Here is a 22,463-nt window from a genome sequence, read left to right as displayed (position 1 = left end):
TGGATTAGGAATCAAAATAATATGAGTTCAAGTTCTGATTCTTCTGTATTTTATACACATGAGTTGGAGCAAGTCATTAACCCTCTCTGCTTTTGTTGCCCACCACATGCCTGTTCTAAATTATAAGGCTATTTGGAATTGCTTTTTAGAAATGTAAGGTGCTTCTTGTTCAAATTATTTGGCAACATTTGGATTACCAAGAAGTGGCTAGGTTTGCAAAAGTCAGTCTGTGTATTATTCTGTTTTAATATTTGAAAAAAATTATTGCTATGCATGTGACTTATACTCACAAGCTAAACGTATTCCCAGTATTTAGTAGAGGGCAGAATAAAATGTAAAGTTCAATGTATACTCTGGGGACTATGTTAAAATTATATATTCCTTTTAAGAAAAGCTGAATGACATTTAAATGACATTTTCTGTTCTGCAGGAACCAAAGGCAAATACCAAAGTAATTTGTAAGCGTTGCAAGATAATGTTGGGAGAGACCGTGTCATCAGGTAAGAATTTCATAACAGAAAGCCAAAATGATTGTCTTCTTGTTTAAAAGCCAGAATGAGATTTTATAGTAAATATATAGGAAAGATAGATGATTAATATATGTTTTAGAATTGATGCTTTTCAAAATAGAAACCAACTAACATGTCATCCAATATGCCAAGAAGTTTGTATACTTTGACCTTTATAAGTGCAGAATATTGAGTTTTAAGCATTAAGAAGCTGGATCATTTTCAGTGTTTCATATCTTCTTTGTAGACGTAAAGCAATAATATAAAGTTTGTACTTAGGTCTATCTTAAGAAGACTAGAGCCTTTTTCTTAATGTACTTTCTCAATCAGAAGAGTTGGGGCCCAGGGATGGAGAAGTTGCTTTTCTTGGCTGCCATCTGCTTTAGGGCTGTATTTTCTGGTTAGGGGTGGGAAAGGACCTATTGAAATGGAAGAAAAGACATTTGGAGTTTTGTACTTTATTTCCTATTCTTTTTTGCCAGTAGTGTTAATTATACTTTACATAAACTCTATGTTATATTACTTTAAAATATAATAATGAAAATCTCGATATTTAAAATACATTGCTATTAAAAGATATGGTTTAAAATGTCTAGAAAGCTACAACATGCTGTGTAAGCTTGTGGGTGATGAATAATTGCTTTTAATATAATTAATTAGAAGATGTAATTTAAGTGAAGCTGTTGTACTTAATGAAAGGCAGATGGTGGTGTTTGTTTGTTTTTTGTAAATGATCAGATTCTTGCAAGTAGTCACTTGCTCAGAGTTAGCAGAAAAGGAAGAGTGAGTAGTAGTAAAGGATGCCATCCTCAGTGTCATTTTTGGAGAATGAAAGCAAGCCCCTTAAGCAGCATCTTAGAAAATGTTAAGGCTTTTGGTTAAATAAGGCAAATTGATTTCTAAATCTTTTTCTTGTCCCTGAAGTACAATTTAAATGTCAGTTAAGGAATAAAAAGATGTATATCTACAAAGACAAAGAGAAATGGAGAGGAGACAACAGTGACATAACAAGTGATGTAAGCAGACTTTTTTGAAACACACTTGGCAGCGTGGAAGAAGCTGCAGCCTGGGTGTCTGTTGAAGATCATTTGGATGAGGAGTGAGCCCATACTGACTGTAGTGCCCCATCAAATGTCAGAATTTGGAGGCAGCAGGTAACAGGAAAGGCAGCCTGAGGCAAAGAGCTGGGAAGAGGATTAGTTCAAAGTTTATATATATAGCTATTAGACTTCTAGGTTTCCTACTTTACTTTCAGCTTGCTTCTACAATCCTCAAGGTAGGAGATTAGAGGCCCCTTTTTTTTTTTTTTTTTTTCAAAAATGGAATAATACCAAGTAGAGAAAAGACTTGCAGACACTGATTCTTTGGGGTCATTCAACCGAAAATGAACTTACATTGTCATTCAACAAAAATGAGCTTAAACTGGGCACAGTGGCATGTACCTGTAGTCCCAGCTACTTGAGAGCCTGAAGCAGGAGGATCACTTGAACCCAGGAGTTCAAGGCTATGTTCCTGAGAATAGCCATTGCATTGCAGCCTGGGCAACATAGTGAGACCTCATCTCTTTAAAAAAAAAAAAGGGGGGGCTTATATTCAGTCATTCTGTTGCCAGCAAGCCTTGTACTTATACCCAAGAGCTTCCTCTCAGCATTTTATTGTTTTACACTTAAATACAAATGGATTGCTGAGAATCACTGAATGTTTGATGAAATCTCCATCGTAAAAGAAACCAAGGCAAATATATAAGCAAACAAACAGATTCAAAGTACTGAGAAGAAACAAATTATGTAGACAGCAAAAGAAAACTTTTTAAAGAAACATAAAATACCCTTGGAGAAATGAAATAATATTGCTTCCATAATTCAGAGAACATGGAATTAAAAATGTAATAGCTTCAGCCAGGTGCAGTGGCTCATGCCTGTAATCCCAGTGCTTTGGGAGGCTGAGGCAGGAGGATCACTTGAGGCCAGGAGTTCAAGACCAGCCTAGGCAACATAATAGGACCTCATCTCTACAAAAAAAAAAAAAAAAGAAACAAAAAACTAATAGCTTAAAAAAAAAAAAACAAAACCCATACAACTGGAAGATAAAATTAAGGAACTATTTCAGAAATCAGAACCAAAAGATAGAGATTAAAAATTAGAGAAGAAATATTAAAAATATATTATCATATAAATTTACTGAAGGTAGGGACATTGTCTATCTTGTGTATCCCTCTAACTTCAGCACTTAGAGTAATGTCTGGCACATAGTACCCAGTAAATGTCTATCGAATGAATAAATTAATTGAGCCTTTCAGGACAACCAACATCTAGCTCATAGAAATTCTAGAAAGAGAGAATAGAAACAACAGGGAATAGACAAAATCAAAGGAAAAAAGTAGTAAAAATTTATTACAAGACTATTTTCCAGAGCTAGGACTTCAGTTTCTGAACACAAAGGGTCCACTAAGTGACCAGTGTAGTTGGTGGAGGGATGGCAGGGAAGCCACTCCAGGCCACATCATTGAGTAATTTCAGAATACCATGGGTGAAGTTTCCAGAGGGGGAAAAAGCAGTTAGTATACAATGGATTAGGAATAAAATAGCATTTGACTTCTTAACAGCAGAGCTGAAAGCTAGAAGACAATGAAGCAATGGCTTCATAATTTGAAAGGAAAAACATTTTCAACCCAGAATTCTAGACACAACCAAACCATCAGTTAAATATGAAGATATTAAATGCACTTTTGGAAATAACAAAGTCTCAAAACGTAGACCTCAAAGGTATATTTTCATTAGGAATCTACCATAGGATATATATCACCCAAACTAGGGATTTAACCTAGAAAAAGATGACGTGGGATTGTGGGGAAGTAAGTTCTCCAATACAGGAAAGTAAGGTAAGGAAGTACTAGGGTGAGGGGTGTGCAGCAGGCCTAGGGAATAACAGCCTAGATTAAAGCAAGGGGAGAGAAGTTTGCAGTAAAGATTTTTGAAATTATAAAGTGGAATTGATAAATTCTTTGATTTGTTTGACAACATGTAACAAAGTAATCTTGAGATAAGCCACTTCATCATATGGGAAGAGTTAGCTAAAAGTACGTGAAGCAGTTATTCACTTCAGAAAAAACAAGGTTGAACAAGAAAGCATCTCCATGGTATCATTATGGTCATAATAATGTAAACACTGGATATTCATGTAACCAAACATTGTAGTATAATACATAAGTATATTAGGAAGTCAAGATGTGTTAATCTGGGGGAAGGATAATATAAGAGCTATATTCACATTTACTGTAAATCAATAGGACTCCACTTCCAAAATAGTGGCATTAAGAAAATGAACAATTCCATTCTGTAGAAAAACAAGTACAAAACTGCGTAAGTTAAAAAATTATTAAGAACAACCATATTAGGGCACTGGAAAATGAACAAAATGAAGCAATAATATGAGGAGTATTTAAGTCATGAAATATTGCTACTGCATTGGGGAAAAAATGGCAAGTTTGTGACCATTTTGCTGGCACGGAGGGGGAGTTGCCTCCACCCCAACTTGGGCAGGAAATCCTGACAGCTTTACTGTCTACAGGTGGTGGGTTTGGTTCAGGGCATGTGGTGAAGAAAGTAGAAATTTAAAGAGGATATTTTGAAAGCAAAGAGTCAAAGAAATGCTGACATAACTTCTTCACATAACTCTGGCCGACTGCTAAACTCTGTACACACACAACAGATACCAGGGACTATCTGTTGTATGTTTTTTTGAAAGCTTAGGGAGACCTGTGAATTTGCTGTGGCTTTGATTACATTACTCAGTCCACATACACACTTGGGCAGCAGTAGGTGATTTTTGTAAGAAGCCTTACTGGCTTGAGGTATTTGAGCAGAACCTTTCCCCAAATTATTTGCTGATAGCTAACCTATGCAGGTACAGTAGATACTTTCTAGGGACCCAGACTAAACAATTAAAACTGAACAGAGACAGTGGCTACACATTGTAGGGAGACATATTTCACAGTTTGATTCCAGGCCAGTTAGTTGAGTATTATACCAATAAACCAACAATCTCCGGAAAAGCAAAACAAATCCAGAGTTGCTACAGCCTATTGCATCCAATGTCCTGTTTCTGTCCAAAAATTATTAGATGTGCAAAGAAACAGAATGATTCATAATTAAGAAAAAAGGACTCAATAAACAAGTGCTGAGTAAGTACAAAAATGGGATTTAGCAGGAAAGATGTTGAAGCAGCTATTATAAATATGATAAAGAATTTAAAAAAAAAAAAACCTTTCAGTGAACAAATAGCAAATGTCAACAAATTGGCAATGTCAAAAGCAAATTGGTAATTCTAGAGTTCAAATGTACAGTAACTAGAAGAAAAATTCACCAGATGATCTAAACCACAGATTTGAGATGACAAAAGGTAAAAGATTAATTGAACTTGTAGATTAATACAAATTAATCAAACAGAAAGAAGTCTGACGGAAAAGGAATAGAACCTCCAGTTTGTGAGACAATATCAAGTATTTCAACAAACACGTAGGTGGAGTCTCAAAGGTGAGGAGAAAATGAAAGGGTCAGAAAAAACTTGTGGAAAAACTAGCTGAAAACTTAGAAAAATTGGTGAAAAAATAGAAACTTTTAGATCTAAGAATTTCAATGAACCCCAAGTAAGGTAAACACAAAAACACTTCACCCAGGCATGTTGTAGTCAAACTGCTGAAAGATGAAGAGACAGTCTTGAAAGTAGCAAGAGAAAGATAAAATATCATACATATGGGATTTCATAATACAATTAAGATAGACTTCTCATAGAAATAATGATAGCCAAAAGACACTGAGAAAAGATATACAAAGTATGGGGGGGGCGGTGTTGTGGGGGTAGAAGACATGTCTACCAACAATCCTATATCTAGCAAAACTGTCTCTAAAAAATGAAGGCAAAATAAGAATGTTTCTAGATAAATACATGGAAATAATGTATTACTAGCAGACTTACCCTACAAAAAATGGTAAAGGAAGTTGTTCAGGCTGAAGTGAAAATAATCAGTAACTGGAATCTATAGGAAGTAATAAAGAGCAGGGGAAATGGAAAATATGTGGGTAACTTACCACAAAAACAAACTCAGAAGAGGCACAAAATTCAAGCCATATTTTTCCCACAATTTGCCAGTTCTCTAACATTGAAAGTTTTATTTGGATTGCTTTGAGGATTACGGATAAAAATCAAAGACTATGCAAGATGGGGAACCTAACAAGCGGCAGTCTCCACAAAAAATTTGAGACCCTGAAGGCCACACCCTCACAGTGAAGATGAATCAGAAGTGGAACATCCCTATAGCCTGTAGAATTATGGACAGGTATCAATCTTTTGGGACTTTAGGAAATTTCAAATCTTAAACTTGGTTTAGTCTGCCTTGGACTAGGCTTAACCCCAGGTGCCTTGCAGAATCAAATGCCAATCACCTCTAGAGGGAAATACCTTCAGTGTAAAGCTCATATTATTCCCACAAATAATTTTTCAATTATAGTATTCAACATACAACGAAAGATAAATAGGCACACAAGTAAACTGGACTTCTATCATCAAGAATTAACAAAAACAGCCAACAATGGAAATAGAATTCTTACTGCAATTATATGTAAACTGTAAAACAACCATGCTCAGTACATTTAATGGTATAAAAGGTTTGAAGATAGCTACAAGGAAAAGGAAACTTTGAGAAAGATACACAATAGAATATCCAGAAAATTATACTTGAAATTAAAAACTCATTGGGTTGTTTAAGAGCAAATTAGATACCACTTAAAGAAAGAATTAATGAACAGAAGATAAATGACAAGAAAAATCTGTAATTCAGCACAGAGAGACAAAAGGCAAAAACTATAGAAGAGAGAGTAAGAGATATAGAACATACATAGACTGAGACAAAATCTGATGTATGTTTAATCAGACTTCCAGGAGGAAAAGAATGGAGCATAGACAATATTTGAAATAATTTCTGAGAATTGTAATTTACAAAAGTGATAAAGAACAACAATCTATAGATTCAGGAGGAACAGTGAATTTCAATTCAGTGATGCCCAAGTAAGGTAAATAAAAGGAAATCTATACCTAGACACATCAGAGTAATACTGCAGAATAAAAAGCAAAGAGAAACTTTTAAAAGTAACTAAAGAAAAGTGACAGATCACCTTCAAAGGAGCAGCAGTAACGGAAGTTTGAAGACAGTGGAATGATACTGTCAGTGTGCACAAAGAAATAACTGTTGATTCTAGGACTTTGAATAAAGTGAAAATGTTCTTCAAGCATGAAGGCAAAGATAAATATATTTTTTTGACAACACAAACTGGGATAATTCACCACTAGTGGTTTCTTATTGAAAGAAATTCTGCCTGTACTCAGGTAGAAGAAAATGACCCCAGATAGAAGGTTTAAGTTCAAGAAGGACTGGTAAAGAAAGCGGTAAATATTTGAATGACACTAAGTGAATATTAATTGTATAAAACAATAACAATACCTGTGAGATTAAAATTATAGAATTGTAGATTAACAGCAGGGATAAAAGATATCACTTCATAATATTAAAAGGATTAGTTCTACATCTAATAACATGACATCAAAGTAGTGAAGTAAAAATTTACAGAACTTTAAGGAGAAATAGGTAAATCTATCATCATGGCTCTCTCTATAAAATAATCTATTAAACTATTGATTTTATTTTTTGCCCTTTTCTGTATATAATATTGAGCAATTAATAACTTTTTCAAAAAATCTACCAGGAATAATATTCTGTCTTATTAAAAATTGTTTGACAGCACCATTTTTTAATGACAACACAATTTTCAATTATTTCTGGTTTTAATTTGACTTATTTAAAATGTGAAACATGCATGGGATTCTGTTACCTAAGTATATAATTGCTTATCTAACCCATTCTCAATTTTTAGTCATTTCATTTGTTTTCAGCATTTTTCTATTATTATGAGCATCTTTATAGGTCAGTTTTTGCATATATCCATGAGTATTTCTTTGAGATAAATTCTTAGGTGTTTAATTTTGATGTCTAAATATATACACAATTTTAAGGCCTTTGCCAAGCAGCTTTCCAGAAATCTGTCATTTTCAATTATTACAGTGGTATGTGAATAAGCATATCAACTTCTCATAAGTGTATCTGGTATTGCACTTTATCCTTTAAAAATATTTTTTTTGATGCTAAAATAAATCTCATTTTGATTTGCATTTCCTTCATTGCTGGTGAAATTAAATATTTTTCATACATTTTTTTAATCCAAGATGATTATGTTTACATTCATATCTATTAAATATCTAGTCTACTGTTTAAAATTTTGTACATTAAGTAATCAGGTAACCAAATTTGGTGAGAATTGTGTGTTAATAGAGTCAGTGAGATTCTTGGTAAATACTAATGTTGAAGTTCACACCATCTGTGCACAGGCTTTAGGATACGATGATTAAAAAACCTTTTTTGGTTACTTCAGCTTTGTAGCTATTCTATAGAAATGAGTAAACTCACTGCCTAATTTCTGCATAAGCGGACTATGACTGTGATGTGACTAATTTTTATAACCTTCCAAATATGTGAGCAAAGTCTTGCTGCAACAGACTCACTTTGGGCATGATTTTCTAAAAAGACACTGCTGTCTGAAGTTTCAGAACTATCTCCTTGTAGTCACCAATGCTTTGTCTTCTGAATCTAAGTAGTTTTTAGAAAATATTTACTGACTGTTAATTTCACCAGTATGTTGAATATTTAGTTTGGAATTTCACCATTGAGATCAACTTGCCCACAATAAAATTATTACCGTATTGGGGAGAGTCTTAATTTTCTTCTCTTTTGCTTCTAGAAACCACTAAGTTTTATATGACAGAGATAATTATTCAGCCATCTGATAGAAGTTTTCTGATCATACCAAGGTACAAATAGCAAATTAAGTTTATTTTGTAATTTCAAATGCAGGAAAAGGGAAGTATAGTTGATCATTTGGGAATCCATTTTTATTCATACCATTCTAATTTGGAAAGGGATAAAAAAGGCCTTTAAGAAAGGCTTTTCATTTTTTTGAATTATTTTTATTTTTTTAGAAACAAGGTCTTGCTCTGTTGCTCTTTCGCCCAGACTGGTGTGCAGAGGCACGTCCTGGGCTCATGGCCATCTTCCCATCTCAACCTCATAAGTAGCTGAGACTACAGGTGCAAGCCACTGTGACTGGCTAATTTTTAAATTTTTTATAGAGATGGGGTCTTGCTCTGTTGCCCAGGCTGGTCTCGAACTTCTGGGCTCAAGCAATCCTCCCACCTCAGCATCCCAAAATGCTGGGATTGTGAGCCACCATGCCCAGCTGTGAAAGGCTTTTAGATAGTTGAATCAAACCATACGTATAAAAGATTTAAGAATTTATTTCTTTATGTTTTGCTTATGTAATAGTATAGACAAATGTGCTCATATAAATCTTCTAGTTCTGAGAGGTTTTTGTGCTTCTTTCTATGCATCAGATATTCAGGATCAACTCCTATGTATTAAAAAAATGATACTTAGCCACTAAATCTATTAGTGTTTCTTTTCTTTGAATCTTTTTAGATTTGCACACAGAAGTTAACTATGGTATGTCTCCATTTCAATTTATTTATTGATATCCAAAAATTATGACAATCTGAATATAGTTTTGAATTTTATCCTCCTGTAAATACTTTGATTTTGTACCTTAAAGCTGATACTTTGGGGAGATCCAAATGGAAAAATTGTAGGCGGTACTGTCTAATGTTTGGGAAGAAATTTCTAACCCTCTTTTGTAACTTACTTATTCATTATTTAATGTGCTACAGCACAAATGGAATATTGACTTGTTCTGACATGGTTTTTTTTTATTCCGTTGAGGGGAATAGTTAGGTTTGGGATAGAAAATGTATCAAGGATTGGAGAGTAAGTTTTAAGAAGAATGGAGCAAACATAGATACGTTAAAATGTATTAAAATCCATATTAGCACAGGTTGTGAGAGAATGGGCGGTGAATAGAAGTCTGGCATGCTGACATCTCTGCCTTTTAGGTACCCTGTGGGTATTTTTGGCTTATCTTGCCAGTTAGAGTTATTATGAGAGACACATTGTAAAAACTGATTTCTGTTCAAACAGGTCTCAGTTTGTCCAGAGCGTGATTGCCCAGTGCCTGGTGGAACTCTCCTCTGCTAGAAGCACATTTAGATTCACTATTCAAGGTCAGGATGGCAGAGTGTACATCTTGGTAAGAAATTTCATCCAGCTTTTTGTAGCCTAGGAATCCAAGGCCTCAGAAATTCTTTAGTTTTTTCATTCTTTTTTCTACTCAGGTCTAGAAAATAAATGATCAAAAATTAAATTTTTTAATATCAATTTAATGCATAAATCAAACTCCCTCAATTTAATAACAAATGATCAAATGCTTCTATATACTAGGTGCTAGGGTTACAGAGAGAAAGAAAACCTGATTTCTGCTCTTTAGAAACTCATACCACAAAATAAGGATTTTCACTCTCAGTGTTTAATGGTTTTTCTTGGTCAGTATAACACCATTCTGTCTGTCACTTTTCTTTTCTTATTTGATACTCTTGTGTTTAAAATATGTTCTATTCCTCCTGTTGTTTTTAATTGCCTCTGACTGTTTGATATTTGAGAAATAGTGGCAAGTTTTGGAGAAGAGGCTCTGTGGCTAGCAGAATCATCCCCTACATGTACCACTAGGATCTACTATTACACTGCCTCTGTTAAAAATAGTGTTCTACAGAAATAAACTTGGATCATTTATCTGGAAATCCAAGAATCATGACCCAAGTCTCTTCTTTGACTCCACATCTGTTTTATTCAACCACTAAACATATATTGAGCATTTCTTAATTGAAAGTCACTGGTCTAGGTGTTCAAGGTAGAACAAAATGCTTTCAAGGAGCTCACAAGCTAATAGGGAAACATGGTAGCAGAAAGGCTGGAAGGAGCCATGATAGGCATGGCTCTGTAGCTGGCTGTCCATCGTGGATATCCTGTGCCTCTCTAACTCCAGATGATTTCCATGAAAAGCCAAAATATTTTCTGACTGACATTGATAACTACCTATTCCTCATAGTCATAGTCTGAAATCAGTTTTCTTTTCTTTTTCTTTCTTTCTTTTTTTTTTTTTTAAGATGTGGTCTCTCTCTCTCTCTCTCTCTTTCTCTCTTTCTTTCTCTGTCACCCTGGGTAGAGTGCAGTGGTGTCATCAAGCAATCCTCCTGCCTCAGCATCCCAAGTAGCTGGGACTACAGGCGTGCTCTACTGCGCCCAGCTAATTTTTCTATTTTTTGTAGAGATGGGGTCTCGCTCTTGCTCAGGCAGGTCTGGAACTCCTGAGCTCAAGTAATCCTCTCGCCTCGACCCCCAAAGTGCTAGGATTACAGATGTGAGCCAACTCGCCTGGCCCAGTTTTAGTTTTCTTTTATTGTAAGGGTTTTAAGTTGAAAATCAGAAGCAGAAACTTTTCTAAACTTTCTAACATATATTTAAATTTTAAAAATGTTTATTTTTCACAGAAGTAATATATTCTTGAAACACATTCAGACAACGTGAAGACCGTAACAAAGTGGTAGTTCTCCCATTTTGTCCCCCTCATGCCCTCCTATATCGTACTTTCCAGAGATAATCATTAACAGTCTGGTATGTGCACTTCAACATTTCTTATGCATATAAAACTATATATATGTACATTCACAAGTATTTGTCTCTCTGTAAAAAAAAAAAAAACCAGTATCACACAATTAGTATTTCTCTGCAACACACTTGCTTCGTATAGCAATATGTCAAGAGGATTGTTTCTTATTACTGTAAATATGTATCTGACTCTTCAATGACAGGAGTGCCACTGTATGGCTGTTACAGACAGTGCTGCAGTGAAAATAACCTTTTCACATGTATTTTAGTACTTCTTTAGAAATAGCTCTTTCTGCCCGGGCCTAGTGGCTCATGCCTGTAATCCCAGCACTCTTGGAGGCTGAGGCAGAAGAATTGCTTTAGGTCAGGAGTTCAAGACCAGCCTCAGCAAGGGCGAGACCCCATGCAGCCAGACTCCAGCTGAGTCCACATCCTTGACTAGCTCTTTCCCCTGACTTATCCCGTTTTATTCACTTTCTTTCTCCTGAGAATATTTCCTCAGTAAATCACATACATCCATATCCCAAAATTTTCTCCCATCAGGAGTATATGGGAATGCCCATTTCAAACTCCTCTTCTGAACTGGGTGTTATCAATCTTTTTATATTTGCTAATCTGATAAATGAAAAATGGTGGCATAAAAATTTTGCATTTACTTATTACTAATTATATTAGTATTTTTATATATATTTGCCATATATTTCTTCTGTTAATTCTGTTCATATTCTTTGCCTGTATTTCTATTAGGCTGTTTTTCCTCCTTATTGATTTCTAGGAGCTCTGTATATTGTAGGCAATAACTTCATGTATTAAATGTTTTCTCCTACTCACTTGTCTTTTTTTTTAAACTTTCTGATGCTAGTTGCTCTACCAAATGTTTTGCTTTGAAAGGCCTATCCTACTTAAAAATTATATACGTGATCGCCTATGTTTTTCCCTGATGTTTTTATAGGTTTTTTTTTTTTAGTTTTGATAAGCTATGGATAAGGTGGCAATATCCTTATACTTGTACTTTCTCTCTACATCTTTAGCTTTGGCTTTTAAACTCAGACAGTTTGGTGATTGAATCTTTGAGAAGTTCTAAATGTATCAAAAAATTTCCCCTGTTGGAAGACTCAATGAAAGCAGATTCCACTTCTTCCTGGAGTGCAGTCAAGGTCCTCTACCAGCCATGCATCAAAAGTAGGAATGAAAAGTAAGTTGTGCTTTTGTTTTCTCATTACAAACATTATATTTTAGCTTGTTGCCATGTTGGTATGAATTAAATGGTACTGTACCACTTCCCTACTTGAAGCTTCTCTGAATGATACTGCTGAATAATAAGCTTTTAGCATAGATTGAATTATTGCAGATGATTCATACTAATATGCAGAAAGCTTCCATTTACCATAAACAATTTTTGGTATTATTTTGTTTTTTGTTTTTTTTTTTGTAATCTAAGCTGTCCCTACATATGATAGCAGTACTAAATCAGGCTTAAACAACTATGAATATTTACTGATAAGCGCTTTCCAGGCATCAAGGTACAATAGCGAACAAAACACAGACCCTGCCTTCTAGGGTTATTATTCTAATAGGGAGAAGGCAGACTATAAATAAAACACACAAAAAAAATCAAAGACTTATTGTTCCTTACTATGTGTTAGGCATTCATCTAAGAACTTCTAGCTCATATAAGGCCAACAATAACCCTGTGGGGTTGGTAGGTACTATTATCACCCCCATTTTAAAGATAAGAACACTTAGACACGGGTAGTAAATTACTCTAGTGAAAGATGAAGCAAGGTAATGTAGTTGGGGAATGGTAAGATAGGTATCGGAAGCTGTCATTTTATATTGGAAAGTCAGGGAAAATTCCTCAGATAAAGTGTTATTTAAGTGGAAAACTTGAAGGAAGCAAGTAGTGAACCATGTCTGAGGGAAGATCGTACCCAGCATAGGGAACAGGAAGAATTCTTATTGGAACATGTTGGAAGTTTATTCTTGTCCAGTACTCTCAGATGGATTTGATCAAATTTGTACAGAAAGATCCCAGTCTTGTTCTGGGAAGTAAATAAGACATTTAAAAAATTATTGCTTTTTTTTTTTCAAATTATGCAAGCAGTACAAATCATAAAATATTCAAGTAAGGAACATATATAAAGTAAAATATTAAAGTTTTCCATTATGTCCCTCTCTAGAAGTAAAAAGTTTGTTGTGTATTTTTCCATTCCTTTTTCTATTCATTTTACATCTTAACATAATTAGAATGACACCTGTGCTTTTTTTTTAAACTTAAAAAATAAAGCTTTATTTGGGGGATGTTTTCCATATCACTGCTTGACATTTTATGAAATGGAGGTACTGTAAATTATTCAGCCATTTTTCTATTGATGGATGTTTGGTTATTAATTTTGCTGTTATAATTAGCAGGGTACTATGTACTGTTGTATATTTGTTTTGTGATTATATGTAAGTTTTTTTTATAAGAGGGATTTCTAGAGGCATAATTGTTGAATCAAAGACTATGGATGTTTAAAATTTTGGTAGATAATATCAAATTGTTTTATAAAGTCACTGTGAATTTATATTCCCATCTGAAGTTTCTATAAATGCCTATTTCCCTGCACTCTAAACCAAACTGCCATTTAGATTTTTTTCCTGATGCCAATCTAAAGAAAACAGTTTCAATTGATTATCCTTATGCTTTATTGAGGCATGATCAGAGGAATATGCTTATATGTTTTATGATTTTGAGACTTTTTTTGAGGTTTTTTCTTTTGGTACCCTAAAACATGGTCAACTTTTAAGCTGTTCATTGATTTATTATCTGTTGGGGGGTACGTGTGTGTGTGTTTATATATTTAGATTTATATAGTCAAGTTTATTAAAACCCTTTATATTTTCTATCTATTTGAAATGTGAATTTCTGTGAAAGATGTGTTAAGTCTCACATTATGATTATGGAAGTAATTTTCTTCTTGTTTTTATATCAGTTTTTGCATTATATATTTTGAAGCTCTGTTATTAAATGCATAGAGGTTTGTGGCATGACAATTTGACTAAATACATATTTTATCAATAGGAGATTTTGTTCTTCCATTTGATGCTATTTTTTCTTTCATTCTAATTGCCTGATGTTAATATTGCTATATTTATTTTTTAAAAAATTATTGATTTATTATATCTTTTTGTATTTCTTTATTTTTATCTGTCCTGTGTCATTTTATCTTAGGTGTATCTCTCATTAACATATGCCTATAAACTGCATGTAGCTGGATATTTTTAAACTCCAGTATGAGAGTATCTCTGTTTTAATAGTAAATTTAATTAATTCACATTTATTGTGATTATTGATATAATTGGACATAGTTGGCTCTCTTTTAGATTGGTTGCCTTGTGTGTATCATTTCTTTCCTCTGATGATTTGGAAGTAGAAAATATCTATTTCAAAATGGTTTTCCATGATTAACCTTAAAATTTTGATGTACATTTAAACTTCTTTTTTTTTTAACTATCAATATCTAGATTTAATTAGTATCCATACTCTTCACTAGAACAAGAAAAGACTTAGAGTTTGATGTTACTCCTCTTCCTGCCTCCCTCTCCTGTATAGATCCCCTGTGATTCTGATGATGGTGGTTGTTTCTTCTTAAAGAAGTATCAAGCCAAAGCCTCGCCCCATTTGCTTACCTCTTACTCTCATGCATTATGACCATGAATGTTTTTATATTTTTATTGTATAAGTATTTCCTTAAAAATATGTTGTTTGATATGTTTTAAAAATATTTATAAGTAGTATTATACTCTACCTTTTTGCAGTTTGCTTTTTTAGTCAATATTCTGTTTCATTTTTTAATTTGATGAAATATATCCTTTTGTAGTTCTTTTAATAGTGGACAGTAGTCAATCCTTGAATATCTGAAAATGCCTTATACCTATTCTGTCTCTCCAAAAGCCTTTAGGATTTTCTGTTTATCTTTGGTTTTCTAAGATTTCATACAGATGTGTATAAACGTGTGCTCACTGAAAATTTTTTACGTCATAATCCATTCTTGTTTTATAGATACAATATTCTCTCAGTCTGTGTGAGAATAATATTGATATTTGTACTTAAAGTCTTCTGTTTTATCTATTAACTTTTTTTCCCTTGGGTGTTGGCTCTTCTTTTTTTGAACAGAGAGATTGAGTTTGATACCTTTCTTTCATGGTGTTGCTTTTCCTAAATGTTTGATTATTTCAGTAGAATTCCTGCCCTGGGTTATAAACTCCTTATGAGCCAGGACCGTGTCTGTTTGCTCAGCTAGAGGAGTACTTGTAAAAGTGCTTAAAATATACAGTTTATGTTTGTACGATGGTACATGATTTTCTGTTTATCTTTGTATTTGATCATTTTTGTTTGTCTGTTAGTAACTGTAGGTTCTTGTTACCGTAGCCTGCCTTTATGGATTAGTAAGAGAGAACTCCAAGGATATACTCGTCTGGTTGTGCCAGTTTGTCTTGAGACAACTTTTGGATATTAAGAAAAAGGAAGCAGTTGTAGATCCCATTATGGTGATGAATCTTGTATGCATTGTATGTAGAATATTTACAACACCTTTCTTGAGGAGTGTTATGGGAATTTAATGTGCCTGCCCCATTGTTTCACTTGTTCTTAACAAATCCCTGTGACTCTGGAAATATTATAATGACTATAATGACTATAGTCAGTTGAGTAAACAAGTTGTGAGTTATTTACTTTTGTCTTTTAAAAACATTAGTGTCTTTCATTTTGGACATGACCAAATGAACTGTAGATTCCCTGGCATATTTTTGGCACATAGGCTGGTGTAGTAACTATTATAATTCAATTAGCTAGAATTTTTTTCTAGTGGAAGTGTGCATTGCCAGATGGTAGTCTAAAAGAGGAAAATAGCAAATGTAACTCTGGTTTTATTTCCTTGAGCACACACACAAAGGTGGTATGTAATATTTTTAGAATGTTATTTCTTTCTAGCAATTGACACACATATCTCTCAACATTTTTAAGTGTGTTGTTTTTCATCAACAACCCCTCCTACCCCTGCTCCAACCAGTATTTCACATCTTGCTGAGCATCAGTGGTTGTTACACTGCTTCACATTTTGTGTTGGGGAAATAATTTATCTTTTATCTCAAATTCTTTTGTTTTTGCATCAGCATCTAGATGCTAAATATTAACTTTTTGACTTTGGACTCTATATTAACTTCCAGTGTTTAATTCTACCAATTCGTCAGTTTATCTGTGGCCTCATATTCTCAGGACTGGGAGTAATTTAGCCTCGGGGGGTCATTTGGCAATGTCTGGAGACATTTTTAGTTGTTACAACTTGGGGAACTGCTGGTATCTGATAAATAGGGATGCTTTTAAATATCCTACAATGGGTAGGAGAGCCCCCCTCGCAACAAAGACTTTTTCAGCCCAAGGTGCCAATAGTGTCAAAGCTAAGAAACCCAACTCTAGACTATCTTCTGAAATCAAGCTATGTTTGCCTTTTCCCTCCATGTGTTATAGCCTACAATTTTCTTGAAATTGTATTTAGGCCAGCAAATAGAGAAATATAATCCCACATGTTAACTTTGTTAGGATAAACAGAGTATGTAGCAAAATATAAATGTTTATTGTTACGTTTCTCTTTTTCTATAAGGGAAACATGAAGAATAGATTTGTTTTTATTAAACAGTAATGAAGAATTTCATAGGTATCAAACTGCTTGTTTTTGTATTTTTAAGAGAGAAGAACTTAGGAGAATGTAATCAGTAAGTGTAAATAAGGTTTTTGTTTTGCTTTAAAGATAAATTGAATTCTCTTCATTGTGTCAGTTAAATGAGTCCTAGTATTGATAGTGGTTCTTCCACCTTTTTCAAAGGATAAAATATCTGATTTAGGAAAGTAAAGAATTTGAGCTGAGAACTATTCTACATTTTACTATTAATAGCAGCATTTTATTGCAAAATATATTGAGGGAGAAATGTCAATGAAATGTTATGTTCATTCCTAGTTTTAGTAGAATATGGAGACTAAATTTTATAAATGAATTTGGTTTCTTTCTTTGGCTCTGTATTGCTGAATATTGCTTCTAAAATAGATGTGTTGTTTTTGCTTAAAATAGTCATTATTGGTTTTTTCCCAATGAGATAAAAACCACGTAAAACCATATGCATATCAATTTCACATATATAAAATAATATTAGTAATTGTTTTTATTTGTGAGGTAGTATTTCCTTTTTTCCTCCTTTATTTCAGCAGGAAAATTGAAACTCCTACTTAATGTTTTTATTGTGGTAAAAAACACATAACACAAAATTTACTATCTTAATCATTTTTAAGTGTACAGTTCAGTAGTGTTAAGTATATGCACATTGTTGTGAAATTCAGTGTTGTGATCTGTCGTGAAACAGTTCTCCAGAACTTTTTCATCTTGCAGTTGTGAAACTCTATGCCCATTAAACAAAAGCCCTCTTTTCCCACTCACCCAGCCCCTGGTAACCACCATTCTTTCTATTTTCTGTTTCTGTGAATTTGACTGTATTATAGTCAGCCAGAGCTGCCATAACAAAATACCACAGACTAGATGCCTGAAATGACAGATTTATTTTCTCATAATTCTGGAGGCTTAAAGTCCAAGATCAGGCCGGGCGCGGTGGCTCACGCCTGTAATCCTAACACTCTGGGAGGCCGAAGCGGGTGGATCCTTTGAGCTCAGGAGTTGTAGACCAGTTTGAGCAAGAGCGAGACCCCGTCTCTACTAAAAATAGAAAGAAATTAGCTGGACAACTAAAAATATATAGAAAAAATTAGCCAGGCATGGTGGCGCATGCCTGTAGTCCCAGCTACTCGGGAGGCTGAGGCAGGAGGATTGCTTGAGCCCAGGAATTTGAAGTTGCTGTGAGCTAGGCTGATGCTATGCACTCTAACCCGGGCAACAGAGTGAGACTCTGTCTCAAAAAAAAAAAAAGAAGAAGAAGTCCAAGATCAAGGGTTGCTTTCTGGTAAGGTCTTTCTTCCTGGCTTGTAAATGGCTGCTTTCTTGCTGTGTCCTCACATGGTCTTCCCTTTTGGACACATGGAGTGAGACAAAGAGGTCTCGTGTGTCTCTTCCTGATAAGGAAAACAGGCCTTGACCTTATGACTTTATTTAATCTTAATGACTTCCTTAAAGGTCCTATGTCCAAATACAGGTACATTGGGGGTTAGGCCTTCAACATGTGAATTTTGAAGGGGACACAAGTCAGTCCCTAACATTGACTACTTTTATATACCTCATGTAAGTGGAACCATACAGTGTCTGTCTTTTAGTGGATAGCTTATTTCACTTAGCATGATGTCCTCAAGTTTCATCCATGTAGTAGTCTGTAACAGGATTGCCATCCTTTTGTGTATATGTCATATTTTGTTTATCCATTTATCTGTCGGTAGACATTTGAGTTGCTTCTACCTCTTGCCTGTTGTGCACAGTGCTGCTGTGAATGAACATTGGTTTACAAATATCTCCTTGAGACCCTGTTTTCAATTCTTTTGGATATATATCTAGAAGTGGGATTGCTGGATCATATAGTAGTTCTATTTTTCATTTTTTGAGGAAACTTTATACTGTTTTCCATAGCGGTTGCAGCATTTTACAATCCTGCCAACAGTGCACAAGCAGTCCAATTTCTCTGCCTCCTTGCTAATACTTGTGACTTTCTGCTTCTTAAATAGTAGCTACCCTAACGGGTGTGAAGTGTTACCATTTTGATCTTGACTTGTATTTTTCTGATGATTTATGATGTTGAGCATTTTTCATATGCTTGTAGGTCATTTGTATGTCGTCTTTGGAGAAATGTCTGTTGAAGTCCTTTGTCCATTTTTAATTGGGTCCTTTTTAATTTTGTTTTGTTGTTGAGTTGTAGGTGTGCTTTATATATTCTGGGTATTAATCCTTTATCAGATATATGATTTGCAAATATTTTCTCCCATTCTGTTGGTTGCCTTTTCAGTATGTTGGTTGTATATTTTGGTAACAAAAGTTTTTAGGTTTGATGTAGACCCATTTGTCTATTTTTGCTTTTGTTTCCTGTGCTTTTTAGTGTTATAGCCAAGAAATCATTGCCAAACTCTTCTTAATTTTGATACTCTGCACCTGATGTGGCAGAGACTATCATTGCCTGAAATATTTTGGAGATAAGATTAGGTAGTTTTTAGGAGATTAAGAAGAATTTGTTCTTTTGGTTGATAAAAATGTAAAACAAACCAAAGTTTAATGTATGCTAATTTTATTAATACATCCAGCAGAATATCTAAGACCAGTTATTTAGTGATTATATAACCTGCTAAAACACTTTGTGTTAACTTATTTGAATAGTGTGTGAATATGATGCTAGAACAAATGAATGAATGAATGAGTGATTGAATGAATTGGTAAGTGTCACCACCCTTAAAGGGCACTTTATTTCAAGTAAGTGTTTGCTATACTTCCTGCATAGGGGTCATGAGGTGACATTTGACATTGTCAGGGCATCCCAATTAGGTATGTTGACTTTGCAGAGTAGGATAAACTTAAACTTCAGATATGAACATCCAAGTCTAATATTTTACAAAGGAGGAAACTGAGGACCAAAGAGACATAACCTCAGTCAGTCAATTTGTTAGAGCCAGAATTAGAGTCAGGTTTTCCTAATTTCAAATTCAGTGCTTTTTCATCATATCATGTAGTCTCTCACCATAAAATTTTAGGAGATCTGAAAATACCACTATAAATGTATATTTTTCCTCAACAAAAATTCCCATGGTAGTTCAGAATGTATTGGCATTTGATTACTCTCCAAAATATATTGCTTACTGTACTATATTCAGTTAATATTTATGTATCTTAACATGTAACATCGGTATCAGAAACTTCTGATTTACAGCATGTTCGTATCTGATGTTATAGATCAGAATTTAAGGATATAAATTTGATTTTTTTGAGAAGTCCAAAGCCTTAGCTTCTTAGAACAGGAATTCATTCAATTGAAATTAATCTAAAAATACAGGAAAGTAGCCAGGTGCTTATGGGAAATTATAAATGCATCTTTGGAAATCACTTTTCACATATTTGTCTGCTAGTACTATGTTGTCACCAAAACTTACCCATCTAGAGACCATTCTTCATTATTAAGCAAATTAAGCACATACTTCTTTCATTTGTAATTGGAAAAATCCTTCCTTTGGACTTATAAGTACAGTCATGCTGCTTAATGACATTTAAATCAATGACGGACTGTGTATATGACTGTGGTCCTGTACGATTATAGTACTTTATTTTTACTGCACCCTTTCTGTGCTTAGATATGTTTAGATAAATAAATACTTAATTGTGTTACAGTTGTCTACAGTATTCAATAGAGAAACATGCTGTACAGGTTTGTAACCAAGGAGCAATGGCTGTACCATATAGCTTGGGTGTATAGTAGGCTTTACCATGTAGGTTTGATATTTGCATGCTATGATATTTGCACAAAAACAAAATCGCCTAAAGATGCATTTCTCAGAAAGTATCACCGTAGTTAAGTGATATATGACTGTACAATGTTCTAAACAAAAACTTATTTCATTTGAAATTCCTGTGTTATCCATGAATCCATTTGTAATCATTAAAGAAGAGACAGGAATTAAGACCATGACATACAATAAAAGTGAGCTTTTTTCTAGAGATTCCAGATTTCTTATGAAAAGCAATTAATCTCTTGAGATTGCTTCCTTGAGGAGAAATCTGGTTTCTGTCTTCTGATGAAAATATGAGACAAGTGTAGTCTGTGAGAATAAAAAGGGGGAAGGGACTGGGATTGGATAGAGCAAGAAAGGGGAATGTGTGTAAGAAATTGTTTCTTCACTTTTCTATGTTTTCTAATAATATATGAGGTATTTTTATGAGTCAGACCCGAAGTAGTTGTGTTAACCTTTCACATCAGAAGGGTTTGGGTTTTACTTTTTCTTTTTTTAATCACCCTCTACTGTACCTGGTATTGTAAGTGATTCCAAAGCAGGAGCACAAAGATTTCTGCCATAAAGGAACTCATAGTCAAGTTAAGGCAATATGGTAAATATACCCAAAAAAAAAAAATCATTCAAAAGACCAAAATCTATGTAAGTGCTAATGTCTTAGCTTCTGCTGCTATAACAAAATACCTGAGACTAGGTAACTTAAAAACAGCAGAAATTTATTTCTCCCAGTTCTGGAGGCTGGGAAATCAAAGATCAAGGAGCCAGCAGGTTCAGTGTCTGGTGAGCGCCTGGTCTCCACTTCCAAGGTGGCACTTTGTTGCTGTGTCCTAACATGGCAGAAGGGATGGAAGGGCAAAAGGACCCAGCTAGTTCCCTCCAGACCTTTTAAAAGGTGCTAATCCCGTCCATAAGGGCAGAGCCATCATGGCCTAATCACCTACAGGCTTCACCTCTTAACATTGGGAATTAAGTTTTAACATGAATTTTGGAAGGGTCACAAACATTCAACCCATAGCATTTAAGGAACAGATTTTCATGGAGAATAGTATTCATTAGCGGAATTAAAGAAAATTAAAAAAAGGTAGGGACTATTCTCCACTCCCTTCCACTCCAGTAAAAGCTAAAAAGGGCTGGGCAGGGAAAGCATGCATATGTTCGTATGGTGGCCTCTAGGGAGCTCCAACAGGTTGCAGCTGATGGAGGGACATGTGGCTCCCAGAGGGCTTGGGAGGGTAGAGAGCAGTCATCTACCCATAGAGATGCTCCCATTTATCTGTTTTCAAATAGTAGGCTTTACTCAGGATGTTTTTTTGGTAGAAAGTGTTCCACAGCTGAAAAAAGTTTGGAAACCCATTGTTTTCTGTGATATGCATTTCACCAGATGTACGTGAATCCACTGGGTCGTAACAAATTTACAATTTACAAAAGCAACCACATTTATTTTCTAATTGTTAAAATGGTCTTCCTTTTATTGGAATGGAATCTGCTTCCCAGAAACTCTCATCCAGCGCTACCAAAAATTAAGCTGCTGATTTTTTAATATAATAGCTCTTCAAATATTCAGATAACCTGCCACTCTCTCCTAGGTTCTCTTCTCCAGGCCAAGCATCCTCAGATGGGGTGGTTTTAAGCTTCCCTTTCATTGTACAGTCTCTTTTTCCCTTTGGTGCCTCCACTTTCCCATAACCGTCTTGAATGCCCATAAGATTTTGCCCAGCATCCTTCCAGCTTTGTGTAGAAGGGCTGAATTGGAGAGAAGCTAGAGGTAAGGATACATCCTACAGGGCTGTCGTAGGTAATTTAGATGTAAAAGGAAGAAGCCATTTTCAAT

At 34.5% G+C, this 22,463-nt stretch overlaps 1 protein-coding gene across 1 annotated transcript in view; it reads left to right on the top strand.

Moving 5' to 3' along the window:
- UBE3D (ubiquitin protein ligase E3D) overlaps nucleotides 1–22,463 on the top strand; it is a 138,021-nt gene that overhangs the window by 21,613 nt on the left and 93,945 nt on the right. The window contains exons 5-8 of the mRNA XM_069488257.1: nucleotides 431–500; nucleotides 8,360–8,429; nucleotides 9,646–9,754; nucleotides 12,201–12,364. Of these exons, the coding sequence (XP_069344358.1) occupies nucleotides 431–500; nucleotides 8,360–8,429; nucleotides 9,646–9,754; nucleotides 12,201–12,364 (413 nt within the window). The remainder of the gene's footprint in view (nucleotides 1–430; nucleotides 501–8,359; nucleotides 8,430–9,645; nucleotides 9,755–12,200; nucleotides 12,365–22,463) is intronic.

Source organism: Eulemur rufifrons, chromosome 15, assembly GCF_041146395.1.
Source record: "Eulemur rufifrons isolate Redbay chromosome 15, OSU_ERuf_1, whole genome shotgun sequence".
NCBI classification, from domain to species: Eukaryota; Metazoa; Chordata; class Mammalia; order Primates; family Lemuridae; genus Eulemur; species Eulemur rufifrons.
Note: the sequence above shows the minus strand (reverse complement) of the source record. Positions and strands in the feature narration are given on the sequence as shown.